At 41.1% G+C, this 12,112-nt stretch overlaps 1 protein-coding gene across 1 annotated transcript; it reads right to left on the bottom strand.

Moving 5' to 3' along the window:
- Nucleotides 1–9,984: 9,984 nt before the first annotated feature.
- LOC117507732 (protein PELPK1-like) lies at nucleotides 9,985–10,776 on the bottom strand. The gene has a single exon (XM_034167545.1). It carries the CDS (start codon nucleotides 10,774–10,776, stop codon nucleotides 9,985–9,987), a length of 792 nt encoding a protein of 263 aa, XP_034023436.1.
- Nucleotides 10,777–12,112: the final 1,336 nt, after the last annotated feature.

Genomic DNA, 12,112 nt, shown 5'->3' with positions numbered 1-12,112 from the left:
ACTGTCGGCGTTACAGCTTCCAGCAGAGCGTGGAAATCAGTAAGTAAAAAAACACATTTATGACTTAAAACACACTTAGTGTAACTGTCAGCGTTACTGCACCCCACGGAGCGTGGAAATCAGTAAGTAAAAAAACACATTTATGACTTAAAACACACTTAGTGTAACTGTCAGCGTTACGGCACCCCACGGAGCGTGGAAATCAGTAAGTAAAAAAACACATTTATGACTTAAAACACACTTAGTGTAACTGTCAGCGTTATGGCACCCCACGGAGCGTGGAAATCAGTAAGTAAAAACACATTTATGACTTAAAACACACTTAATGTAACTGTCAGCCTTACGACACCCCTGCAGAGTGTGGAAATCAGTAAGTAAAAAAAACACATTTATGACTTAAAACACACTTAGTGTAACTGTCAGTGTTACAGCACCCTGCGGAGCGTGGAAATCAGTAAGTAAAAAAACACATTTATGACTTAAAACACACTTAGTGTAACTGTCGGCGTTACAGCTCCCTGCAGAGCGTGGAAATCAGTGAAAAACATTTCTGACTTAAAACACACTTGGTGTAACTGTCAGCGTTATGGCACCCCGCCGAGCGTGGAAATCAGTAAGTAAAAAAAACACATTTATGACTTAAAACACACTTAGTGTAACTGTCAGCGTTACAGCACCCCGAGGAGCGTGGAAATCAGTAAGTAAAAAAACACATTTACGACTTAAAACACACTTAGTGTAACTGTCGGTGTTACAGCTCCCTGCAGAGCATGGAAATCAGTAAGTAAAAATACATATTTGTGACTTAAAATACACAGTGTAACTGTTGGCGTTACAGTTCACCATGCAGCGTGGAAATCAGTAAGTTAAAAAAAACACATTTATGACTTAAAACACACTTAGTTTAACTGTCGGCGTTACAGCTTCCAGCAGAGAGTGGAAATCAGTAAGTAAAAAAACACATTTATGACTTAAAACACACTTAGTGTAACTGTCAGCGTTACTGCACCCCACGGAGCGTGGAAATCAGTAAGTAAAAAAACACATTTATGACTTAAAACACACTTAGTGTAACTGTCAGCGTTACGGCACCCCACGGAGCGTGGAAATCAGTAAGTAAAAAAACACATTTATGACTTAAAACACACTTAGTGTAACTGTCAGCGTTATGGCTCCCCACGGAGCGTGGAAATCAGTAAGTAAAAACACATTTATGACTTAAAACACACTTAATGTAACTGTCAGCCTTACGACACCCCTGCAGAGTGTGGAAATCAGTAAGTAAAAAAAACACATTTATGACTTAAAACACACTTAGTGTAACTGTCAGTGTTACAGCACCCTGCGGAGCGTGGAAATCAGTAAGTAAAAAAACACATTTATGACTTAAAACACACTTAGTGTAACTGTCGGCGTTACAGCTCCCTGCAGAGCGTGGAAATCAGTGAAAAACATTTCTGACTTAAAACACACTTGGTGTAACTGTCAGCGTTATGGCACCCCGCCGAGCGTGGAAATCAGTAAGTAAAAAAAACACATTTATGACTTAAAACACACTTAGTGTAACTGTCAGCATTACAGCACCCCGCGGAGCGTGGAAATCAGTAAGTAAAAAAACACATTTACGACTTAAAACACACTTAGTGTAACTGTCAGTATTACGGCACCCCGCGGAGCGTGGAAATCAGTAAGTTAAAAAAAACACATTTATGACTTAAAACACACTTAGTGTAACTGTCAGCGTTACTGCACCCCACAGAGCGTGGAAATCAGTAAGTAAAAAAACACATTTATGACTTAAAACACAGGTAGTGTAACTGTCGGTGTTACAGCTCCCTGCGGAGCATGGAAATCAGTAAGTAAAAATACACATTTGTGACTTAAAATACACAGTGTAACTGTTGGCGTTACAGCTCACCATGGAGCGTGGAAATCAGTAAGTTAAAAAAAACACATTTATGACTTAAAACACACTTAGTGTAACTGTCGGCGTTACAGCTTCCAGCAGAGCGTGGAAATCAGTAAGTGAAAAACATTTATGACTTAAAACACACTCGGTGTAACTGTCGGCGGTACAGCTCCCCGCGGATCGCGGAAATCAGTAAGACAAAAAACACATTTATGACTTAAAACACACTTAGCATAATTGTCAGTGTTACAGCTCCCCACAGTGCGTGGAAATCAGTAAGTAAAAAACATTTATGACTTAAAACACACTTAGTGTAACTGTCAGCATTACAGCTTCCTGCAGAGCGTGGAAATCAGTAAGTGAAAAACATTTCTGACTTAAAACACACTCAGTGTAACTGTCAGCGTTATGGCACCCCGCCGAGCGTGTAAATCAGTAAGTAAAAAAACACATTTATGACTTAAAACACACTTAGTGTAACTGTCAGCCTTGTGGCACCCCTGCAGAGCGTGGAAATCAGTAAGTAAAAAAACACATTTATGATTAAAAACACACTTAGTGTAACTGTCAGTGTTACAGCACCCTGCGGAGCGTGGAAATCAGTAAGTAAAAAAACACATTTATGACTTAAAACACACTTAGTGTAACTGTCAGTGTTATGGCACCCTGCGGAGCGTGGAAATCAATAAATAAAAAACACATTTATGACTTAAAACACACTTAGTGTAACTGTCAGTGTTACAGCACCCTGCGGAGCGTGGAGATCAGTAAGTAAAAAAACACATTTATGACTTAAAACACACTTAGTGTAACTGTCGGCGTTACAGCACCCTGCAGAGCGTGGAAATCAGTAAGTTAAAAAAACACATTTATGACTTAAAACACAGGTAGTGTAACTGTCGGCGTTACAGCTCCCTGCGGAGCATGGAAATCAGTAAGTAAAAAAAACACATTTGTGACTTAAAATACACAGTGTAACTGTTGGCGTTACAGCTCACCATGGAGCATGGAAATCAGTAAGTAAAAGGCACATTTATGACTTAAAACACACTTAGTGTAACTGTCAGCATTACAGCACCCCGCGGAGCGTGGAAATCAGTAAGTAAAAAAACACATTTATGACTTAAAACACACTTAGTGTAACTGTCAGCATTACAGCACCCCGCGGAGCGTGGAAATCAGTAAGTAAAAAAAACATTTCTGACTTAAAACACACTTAGTGTAACTGTCAGCGTTACTGCACCCCACGGAGCGTGGAAATCAGTAAGTAAAAAAACACATTTATGACTTAAAACACACTTAGTGTAACTGTCAGCGTTAAGGCACCCCACGGAGCGTGGAAATCAGTAAGTAAAAAAACACATTTATGACTTAAAACACACTTAATGTAACTGTCAGCCTTACGACACCCCTGCAGAGTGTGGAAATCAGTAAGTAAAAAAAACACATTTATGACTTAAAACACACTTAGTGTAACTGTCAGTGTTACAGCACCCTGCGGAGCGTGGAGATCAGTAAGCAAAAAAACACATTTATGACTTAAAACACAGGTAGTGTAACTGTCGGCGTTACAGCTCCCTGCGGAGCATGGAAATCAGTAAGTAAAAAAAACACATTTGTGACTTAAAATACACAGTGTAACTGTTGGCGTTACAGCTCACCATGGAGCATGGAAATCAGTAAGTAAAAGGCACATTTATGACTTAAAACACACGTAGTGTAACTGCCGGCGTTACAGCTTCCTGCAGAGCGTGGAAATCAGTAAGTGAAAAACATTTGACTTAAAACACACTCGGTGTAACTGTCGGCGGTACAGCTCCCCGCGGATCGTGGAAATCAGTAAGTAAAAAAACACATTTATGACTTAAAACACACTTAGTGTAACTGTCAGCGTTACGGCACCCCATGGAGCGTGGAAATCAGTAAGTAAAAAAACACATTTATGACTTAAAACACACTTAGTGTAACTGTCAGCGTTACGGCACCATGCGGAGCATGGAAATCAGTAAGTAAAAAAACACATTTATGACTTAAAACACACTTAGTGTAACTGTCAGCCTTATGGCATCCCTGCAGAGCGTGGAAATCAGTAAGTAAAAAAACACATTTATGATTAAAAACACACTTAGTGTAACTGTCAGCGTTACAGCACCCCGCGGAGCGTGGAAATCAGTAAGTAAAAAAACACATTTATGACTTAAAACACACTTAGTGTAACTGTCAGTGTTACGGCACCCTGCGGAGCGTGGAAATCAATAAATAAAAAAACACATTTATGACTTAAAACACACTTAGTGTAACTGTCAGTGTTACAGCACCCTGCAGAGCGTGGAAATCAGTAAGTAAAAAAACACATTTATGACTTAAAACACACTTAGTGTAACTGTCAGTGTTACAGCACCCTGCAGAGCGTGGAAATCAGTAAGTAAAAAACACATTTATGACTTAAAACAGACAGTGTAACTGTCAGCATTACGGCACCCCGCTGAGCGTGGAAATCAGTAAGTAAAAAAACACATTTATTACTTAAAACACACTTAGTGTAACTGTCAGCGTTACGGCACCCCGCCGAGCGTGGAAATCAGTAAGTAAATCAGTCAATCAATCAATTTTTTTATATAGCGCCAAATCACAACAAACAGTTGCCCCAAGGCGCTTTATATTGTAAGGCAAGGCCATACAATAATTATGTAAAACCCCAACGGTCAAAACGACCCCCTGTGAGCAAGCACTTGGCTACAGTGGGAAGGAAAAACTCCCTTTTAACAGGAAGAAACCTCCAGCAGAACCAGGCTCAGGGAGGGGCAGTCTTCTGCTGGGACTGGTTGGGGCTGAGGGAGAGAACCAGGAAAAAGACATGCTGTGGAGGGGAGCAGAGATCGATCACTAATGATTAAATGCAGAGTGGTGCATACAGAGCAAAAAGAGAAAGAAACAGTGCATCATGGGAACCCCCCAGCAGTCTACGTCTATAGCAGCATAACTAAGGGATGGTTCAGGGTCACCTGATCCAGCCCTAACTATAAGCTTTACCAAAAAGGAAAGTTTTAAGCCTAATCTTAAAAGTAGAGAGGGTGTCTGTCTCCCTGATCTGAATTGGGAGCTGGTTCCACAGGAGAGGAGCCTGAAAGCTGAAGGCTCTGCCTCCCATTCTACTCTTACAAACCCTAGGAACTACAAGTAAGCCTGCAGTCTGAGAGCGAAGCGCTCTATTGGGGTAAAGTAAAGTAAAGTAAAAGGCACATTTATGACTTAAAGCATACTTAGTATAACTGTTGGCGTTACAGCTTCCTGCAGAGCATGGAAATCAGTAAGTGAAAAACATTTATGACTTAAAACACACTCTGTAACTGTCGGCGGTACAGCTCCCCGCGGATCGTGGAAATCAGTAAGTCAAAAAACACGTTTATGACTTAAAACACACTTAGTGTCATTGACAGCGTTACAGCTCCCCGGGGAGCGTGGAAATCAATAAGTAAAAAACACATTGACTGAAAACACATTTAGCGTGACTGATGTCATACAACCCCTGGCAAAAATTATGGAATCACCGGCCTCAGAGGATGTTCATTCAGTTGTTTAATTTTGTAGAAATAAAGCAGATCACAGACGTGACACAAAACTAAAGTCATTTCAAATGGCAACTTTCTGGCTTTAAGAAACACTATAAGAAATCAAGAAAAAAAGATTGTGGCAGTCAGTAACGGTTACTTTTTTAGACCAAGCAGAGGAAAAAAATATGTAATCACTCAATTCTGAGGAAAAAATTATGGAATCACCCTGTAAATTTTCATCCCCCAAATTAACACCTGCATCAAATCAGATCTGCTCATTGACATTGACCCTATTTCATGACATTGACCCTATGTGTCTTTTTGCAAGGAATGTTTTTGCAGTTTTTGCTCTATGGCAAGATGCATTATCATCTTGAAAAATGAATTCATCATCCCCAAATATCCTTTCAGTTGTCCAAAATATCAACATAAACTTGTGCATTTATTGATGATGTAATGACAGCCATCTCCCCAGTGCCTTTACCTGACATGCAGCCCCATATCATCAATGACTGTGGAAATTTACATGTTCTCGTCAGGCAGTCATCTTTATAAATCTCATTGGAAAGACACCAAACAAAAGTTCCAGCATCATCACCTTGCCCAATGCAGATTCGAGATTCATCACTGAATATGACTTTCATCCAGTCATCCACAGTCCACAATTGCTTTTCCTTAGCCCATTGTAACCTTGTTTTTTTCTGTTTAGGTGTTAATGATGCCTTTCGTTTAGCTTTTCTGTATGTAAATCCCATTTCCTTTAGGCGGTTTCGTACAGTTCGGTCACAGACGTTGACTCCAGTTTCCTCCCATTCGTTCCTCATTTGTTTTGTTGTACATTTTTCGATTTTTGAGACATATTGCTTTAAGTTTTCTGTCTTGACGCTTTGATGTCTTCCTTGGTCTACCAGTATGTTTGCCTTTAACAACCTTCCCATGTTGTTTGTATTTGGTCCAGAGTTTAGACACAGCTGACTGTGAACAACCAACATCTTTTGCAACATTGCGTGATGATTTACTCTCTTTTAAGAGTTTGATAATCCTCTCCTTTGTTTCAATTGACATCTCGTGTTGGAGCCATGATTCATGTCAGTCCACTTGGTGCAACAGCTCTCCAAGGTGTGATCACTCCTTTTTAGATGCAGACTAACGAGCAGATCTGATATGATGCAGGTGTTAGTTTTGGGGATGAAAATTTACAGGGTGATTCCATAATTTTTTCCTCAGAATTGAGTGATTCCATATTTTTTCCTCTGCTTGGTCTACAAAAGTAACCGTTACTGACTGCCACAATCTTTTTTTCTTGATTTCTTATAGTGTTTCTTAAAGCCAGAAAGTTGCCATTTGAAATGACTTTAGTTTTGTGTCATGTCTGTGATCTGCTTTTTGTCTACAAAATTAAACAACTGAATGAACATCCTCTGAGGCCGGTGATTCCATAATTTTTGCCAGGGGTTGTATCAGTCATTGAGATCAGAGAGCTTCTGTAGTTCACACATTTTTTTATGCACTGATCCTCCATATTCATAGGCTATAGGTATTTTGACAAACTAAATTTGAAAGTTATTTTGAACACGTCAGAGATCAGTTACATGGACATTGCCTTTAAGAAGTGCAAGCATTATGGTCCTGTATGGTAAATCTGTGTGGTGTTCGCAGTTCTCAAAAACTGAGTGACTGTCCAAGAACACGACTGGTGAGGGAAGCCACCAAGACAGCCAGGAGATTGTCATTGGAGAAACTGCAAAGTGCAGCTTTTGTTTGTTGTGTCAGTAGTTCCACAGCTTCACAGTGGAACAGAGAACAATTTTCATTTTCAAGTCAGTCTAGGCTTGAGTCTCCCATGTGCCTTCTGGCAAACTAGTGAATTGTCTTGTTTTTTTTTTGTGTTTGTCTTGTTCAAAAAAATCCTTCTTCAACCACTTTAATCAGATTAACTGTCCATACATTGTGTTCCTTTGTATACTGGTCGTGGATAAAGTGGTTATTTAGTGGTGATGCTCAGCGGGTCGCTCGGGTTTCAGAGTGCCGACAGCCGTGCTGATCATCTCTGCAGTCACGTTGCTTTGGGGAGGAACTCACATGGTCTCTGTGTTACGTGTGTGGACTGGAGTCCAGCTGAGGTCACCAGCTGACTCACGGTGCTTCAGATCCTTGTTCTATGATTCACCTGTTTGGGCAATAAGACCTGTGTTTGTGAAACCAAGTCAGGACAGACTGCAGACCAAACAAAAAGCAAAAAGTCCCGTTTGACAGAACACCGGGATGTCTCGCAGCTGAGTGACTCATCTTCACAGGCAGATCTGGAGATATTTCTTAAGCTGGACTGGTAGTATTCACATGTATTTTAGTCATTGCAGTACGGTAAATGTACCACCGCCATGTGCACATTTTCTTGGGGTTGGTAGTTGAACGCCGAGGACACATTCATGTTTTGGCACCAAAGATTTTGACTGAGACCGTGCAACCTGACTCAGTGGCTGTGTCCCAATTCTGCGGCTGCACCCTCACTAGTTTGCTTTTGTCTGCTGCATACATCTTAAGTGGCGTGACTCGACCGTCCCATTTCGAAGACTCCTTGGAATACGGGTTACGAATACAGCCTTCTTTCCCCCAAAATGAAGGATACAACAGGTACAAAACAGTCCCACGAGTCAGCGCAGTTTTTGTTGAAAAACAAAATGCTGGTAAATTTTTTAAAAAAGGACACTTACAGGCTCCATATGTCCAATTATAAATATATAATTTTTATAAGTAGAGTATAAGTAGTCTCAAATTATTACTAAACTACAGGTTACACCTACTACGCCAGCTTGTGTGTGGAGTTATCAAGGTTGGTAGGTGGCAGGGGTAGCGATGGGAAAAGCTCATGACGCAAACGTGAAATGCACCGTGGGCTAGGATGTCTCATTTCAGAATGGTTGGTTCCTGCCTCTGAGGTCTCTGAAGGACAAAACCTCCGTGGGAGACCACCTTTGAAGGATGCAGCCCTTCAACTGAGACACAATTGGTTATTTCTTGCAGGTCTTAGACTTAGCTATTTGTTGGAACAAGCTCAGTAAGCTAGCAAATGCTAACCAGCTAAGATAGCTTGGACAGCCACTGGGCTATGCTAGCTAGCGGGCAAGCAATAAGGTGACAGTATTGATTTTGTAAGAACCATTGGTGTCTTACAGCTGAACAAAAAATATTAATTGTTTTTTGGAAGTGATTATGCTTAAATGAGCAGGATTGTTTTTTGGAAGTGATTATGCTTAAATGAGCAGGATTATAAAAGTGGATTATGTCTTAAAGATGTAAGTTTACTCATCTGCAGCTCTAAAAACCTACAGAATTCTTTAATCTGCAAGAAAAAGTATCCGCAAGAACCCCAAGTAGCTGAAAAGGTATGTGTGGTGTGAAAAGAACTGTTCTAGCAAAGCCGCGAGCTAGCAGCAGCCACATATCTGCAGTAAGCAATAAGAAACGATCACTTACAGCGGTACAGATTATTTCTCATAAGAAGAAAGACAGACACCGACACGGTCAAGCACACAAACCCGTGTGTTACTCCTCCGTCTGAGAAAAGACGTGATGTTTAGTCTGGAAGTTGGAGAAAGATAAACTGAAGACGATGAGAAACAGCAGCAGCAAAAGGAAGAAAGTGAGCGAGATGGAAGAGAATTCCCATGTTCTCGGGATCAGATCACTGATTTATTTTCTTTATCACTTGATTCTTCAGTCGATTATTTCTTTCTTCAATAAAATGTCAGAAATCAGTTTCACAGAAACCAAACAAATGTCCATATTTTATTTTTGTTAACGGCTAATTTAAACAAATTATTTAAAATTGTATCAAATTATTTAGTTCTCTTTAAAACAGCTCTAAATCTGCTAATTTGTGCTATAAAATCAGATTAAAACAGTTTAAAGGCACTATGCAGCTTTGTGTAGAAATGTTTAAAACCAGCTTTTCTGTATCCACATTAAAGTCAGAACCACATTTTTCTGTTGTGGTTTGAAAGCACTTTAAACAAGTTTATACTTTACATACAGCAATTTAAAACCTGTTAAAATCAGATTCTTTAATGTGTTAAAATGAAAACAAATTTAATATTTTAGTGTTGTCTTAAATAAAAATAAAATATGACATAATTCGCGTTCTATACATGAGATGTTGGGATCAAAGCACAAAGCAGACATGAAAGCAGAGTTGCCTAAATTGTGCTTCAAAAGTCCTTTAATGTGGAAACTCATCATGGGCGTTCGCTACAAAATGAAGTTAAAGGTTGTCTGGTGTTGGTGAGTCATTCAGTGAACTGTGGTTGTTTGGTCCTTAATCTGTAATTTGTTGACCAGTCACTAAAAACAAGTGGCACCCTCTAATTCTTCTTCTATTTTTTAAATTCCCAGATAGTCATCAAAGTGTCTCACCAGTTGTTCTTTATCTATCAAACAAATTTGTCTTCAACCAGCATTTGACTTTCACTCATACTCAAATGTCAGATTTGTTTGTGGATTATTTATGTCATGGAAACAACATCACAGGACTTCAGGTTTACCATGTTGAGAAGGTGGCAGGACTTCAGGTTTCTCCAGTTCAGGAAGTGGCAGGACTTCAGGTTTATCCAGTTGAGAAGGTGGCAGGACCTTTGGTTTATCCACTTGAGGAAGTGGCAGGACTTCAGGTTTATCCACTTGAGGAGGTGGCAGGACTTCAGTTTTATCCACTTGAGGATGTGGCAGGACTTCAGGTTTATCCAGTTGAGGAGGTAGCAGGACTTCAGGTTTATCCGCTTGAGGTGGTGGCAGGACTTCAGGTTTATCCAGTTGAGGAGGTAGCAGGACTTCAGGTTTATCCACTTGAGGTGGTGGCAGGACTTCAGGTTTATCCAATTCAGGAGGTGGGAGGACTTCAGGTTTATCCATTTGAGGAGGTGGTAAGACTTCAGGTTTATCCAGTTCAGGAGGTGGCAGAACTTCAGGTTTATCCACTTCACAAGGTGGCAGGACTTCAGGTTTATCCAGTTCAGGTGGTGGCAGGACTTCAGGTTTATCCACTTGAGGAGGTAGCAGTTCTTCAGGTTTATCCAGTTCAGGAGGAGGCAGGACTTCAGGTTTACTCAATTGAAAGGGTGGCAAAACGTCTGTCTCTGGACCTTTGTAGAACTTGTGGTTCAAAGAGTTAAGAAAGTGGAAGGACCTCAGGTTCACACCGTTGTGTAAGTTGAGAAACGTGTAAACTCGTTGATTGATTGAGGCTCTGTGATCTGCACTTATGACATTAAAGTGGAATTTGGACGCAATCTGTCTCCTGATTTGAAGGAGTGTCATTGAATATTTAAGGGTGATTTCAAAGTCCAGTTTTTACAGTAACAGTTTTTAAGGTGTCCATGGTGGCGGAGACGCTCTGATGCTGAGGAAACACATACAGTAGGTAGAAGGTCATCTGCTCGGGGCAGCAGACGTGACTCGTCAAAGCACATGACACCAGCGTGAGTCATGGGCTCCCCGTGTGTGTTTGGGGTGAAGTCACTGCCGTTATCAGCACGCAGGCATCATTTCCTACCAGCAGCCTGCTTTCCTTCCACATTCGTAGCAGCATGTCTGGATGTCTTAACGTCAACACGTCCACCGTCTGAGCCGCCAACATAAATGATACTCAGCGCCTGCGCGGGTTCAGCTGGAGGGCAGACGTGTTTGTTTTAATGACTGAATGTGAGCAAAACACTCGGTGTTCCTGAGCGTGCAGGCGCTGAGTGCCACGTCTGGAACACCGCGAGCCGCTGCAGCCGGTTTTGTTCTGGCGGCTGCCCCAGTACCTTTTAGCAAACCTCTGAGCTGGACAGAAGCTTCACAGACTTCAACATTTCATTTGTGAGGATTTGCTAATTTCTTTTATTATTTAGCATAATTTTTTTAAAAACTGATTGATAGGCAGTTAGGTCCATAAGTATTTGGACAAACTGACCTAATTTCAGCAGTTTGTCTGTGAAGATCACTGAGGTCAGTGGTCAAACTTTGAACTACACTCTGATGTCTAGCAAGTGCACACATATGTAGGCTGGTTCCTAGAATTGCCCTGCAAGGTCAAATTTACCAGTGGTCAATCATTGGGGTCAAGGTCATTGAGGCCAAAATCCAAAATTTGGGATTTTCACTCCCGTTTGCACCAGACATGGCACATTTATGGAGGTTGGTTCTGAAATTGCTCAGAGAGAGACCACATTTGCCACACTGCCTGTCTGTGTCACTGAACTAGACAGTCTGCATTGTGTCAGTCCATCCAGCTGTAAGCGGGTACCAGCCTTGGCTTGGTAAGTAGCCTCTGATGGACTGGTGTCCCGACCGGTAAGAATTTTAGATTCATATGTTTTGGCATCTGTGATTAAGCACCAGCCCCATGGGTCTCAGGACTTATATAGGACTTAGTTTTCTATGCCTGAAAGGTAGTTCAGGATGTGAAAACTCCAAACCATTAAGCCAATAGGTTTGGGCTGCGCACGTAGGAGCGGTACGGCTTGTGTCTGGTCCTCAAAGCAAAGTTCTCCACAGTCGAATTGTTGGCAGGAATTGCTCTCGTAGCAAATGTATCACATCCGTAGGAAAACGTGGAGGGAGCATCATTGTGACATGTTCATACACATCCAGGGGGCCCTGTCACGGAGCC

This window comes from Thalassophryne amazonica, chromosome 3 (genome assembly GCF_902500255.1).
Source record: "Thalassophryne amazonica chromosome 3, fThaAma1.1, whole genome shotgun sequence".
Classification (NCBI taxonomy): Eukaryota; Metazoa; Chordata; class Actinopteri; order Batrachoidiformes; family Batrachoididae; genus Thalassophryne; species Thalassophryne amazonica.
This window is presented reverse-complemented; position numbering and strand designations above follow the sequence as displayed.

Bases quoted from the DNA above. Each gene is read 5' to 3' on its own strand.
- LOC117507732 (XM_034167545.1), bottom strand. From the start codon at position 10,776: ATGACACTCCTTCAAATCAGGAGACAGATTGCGTCCAAATTCCACTTT.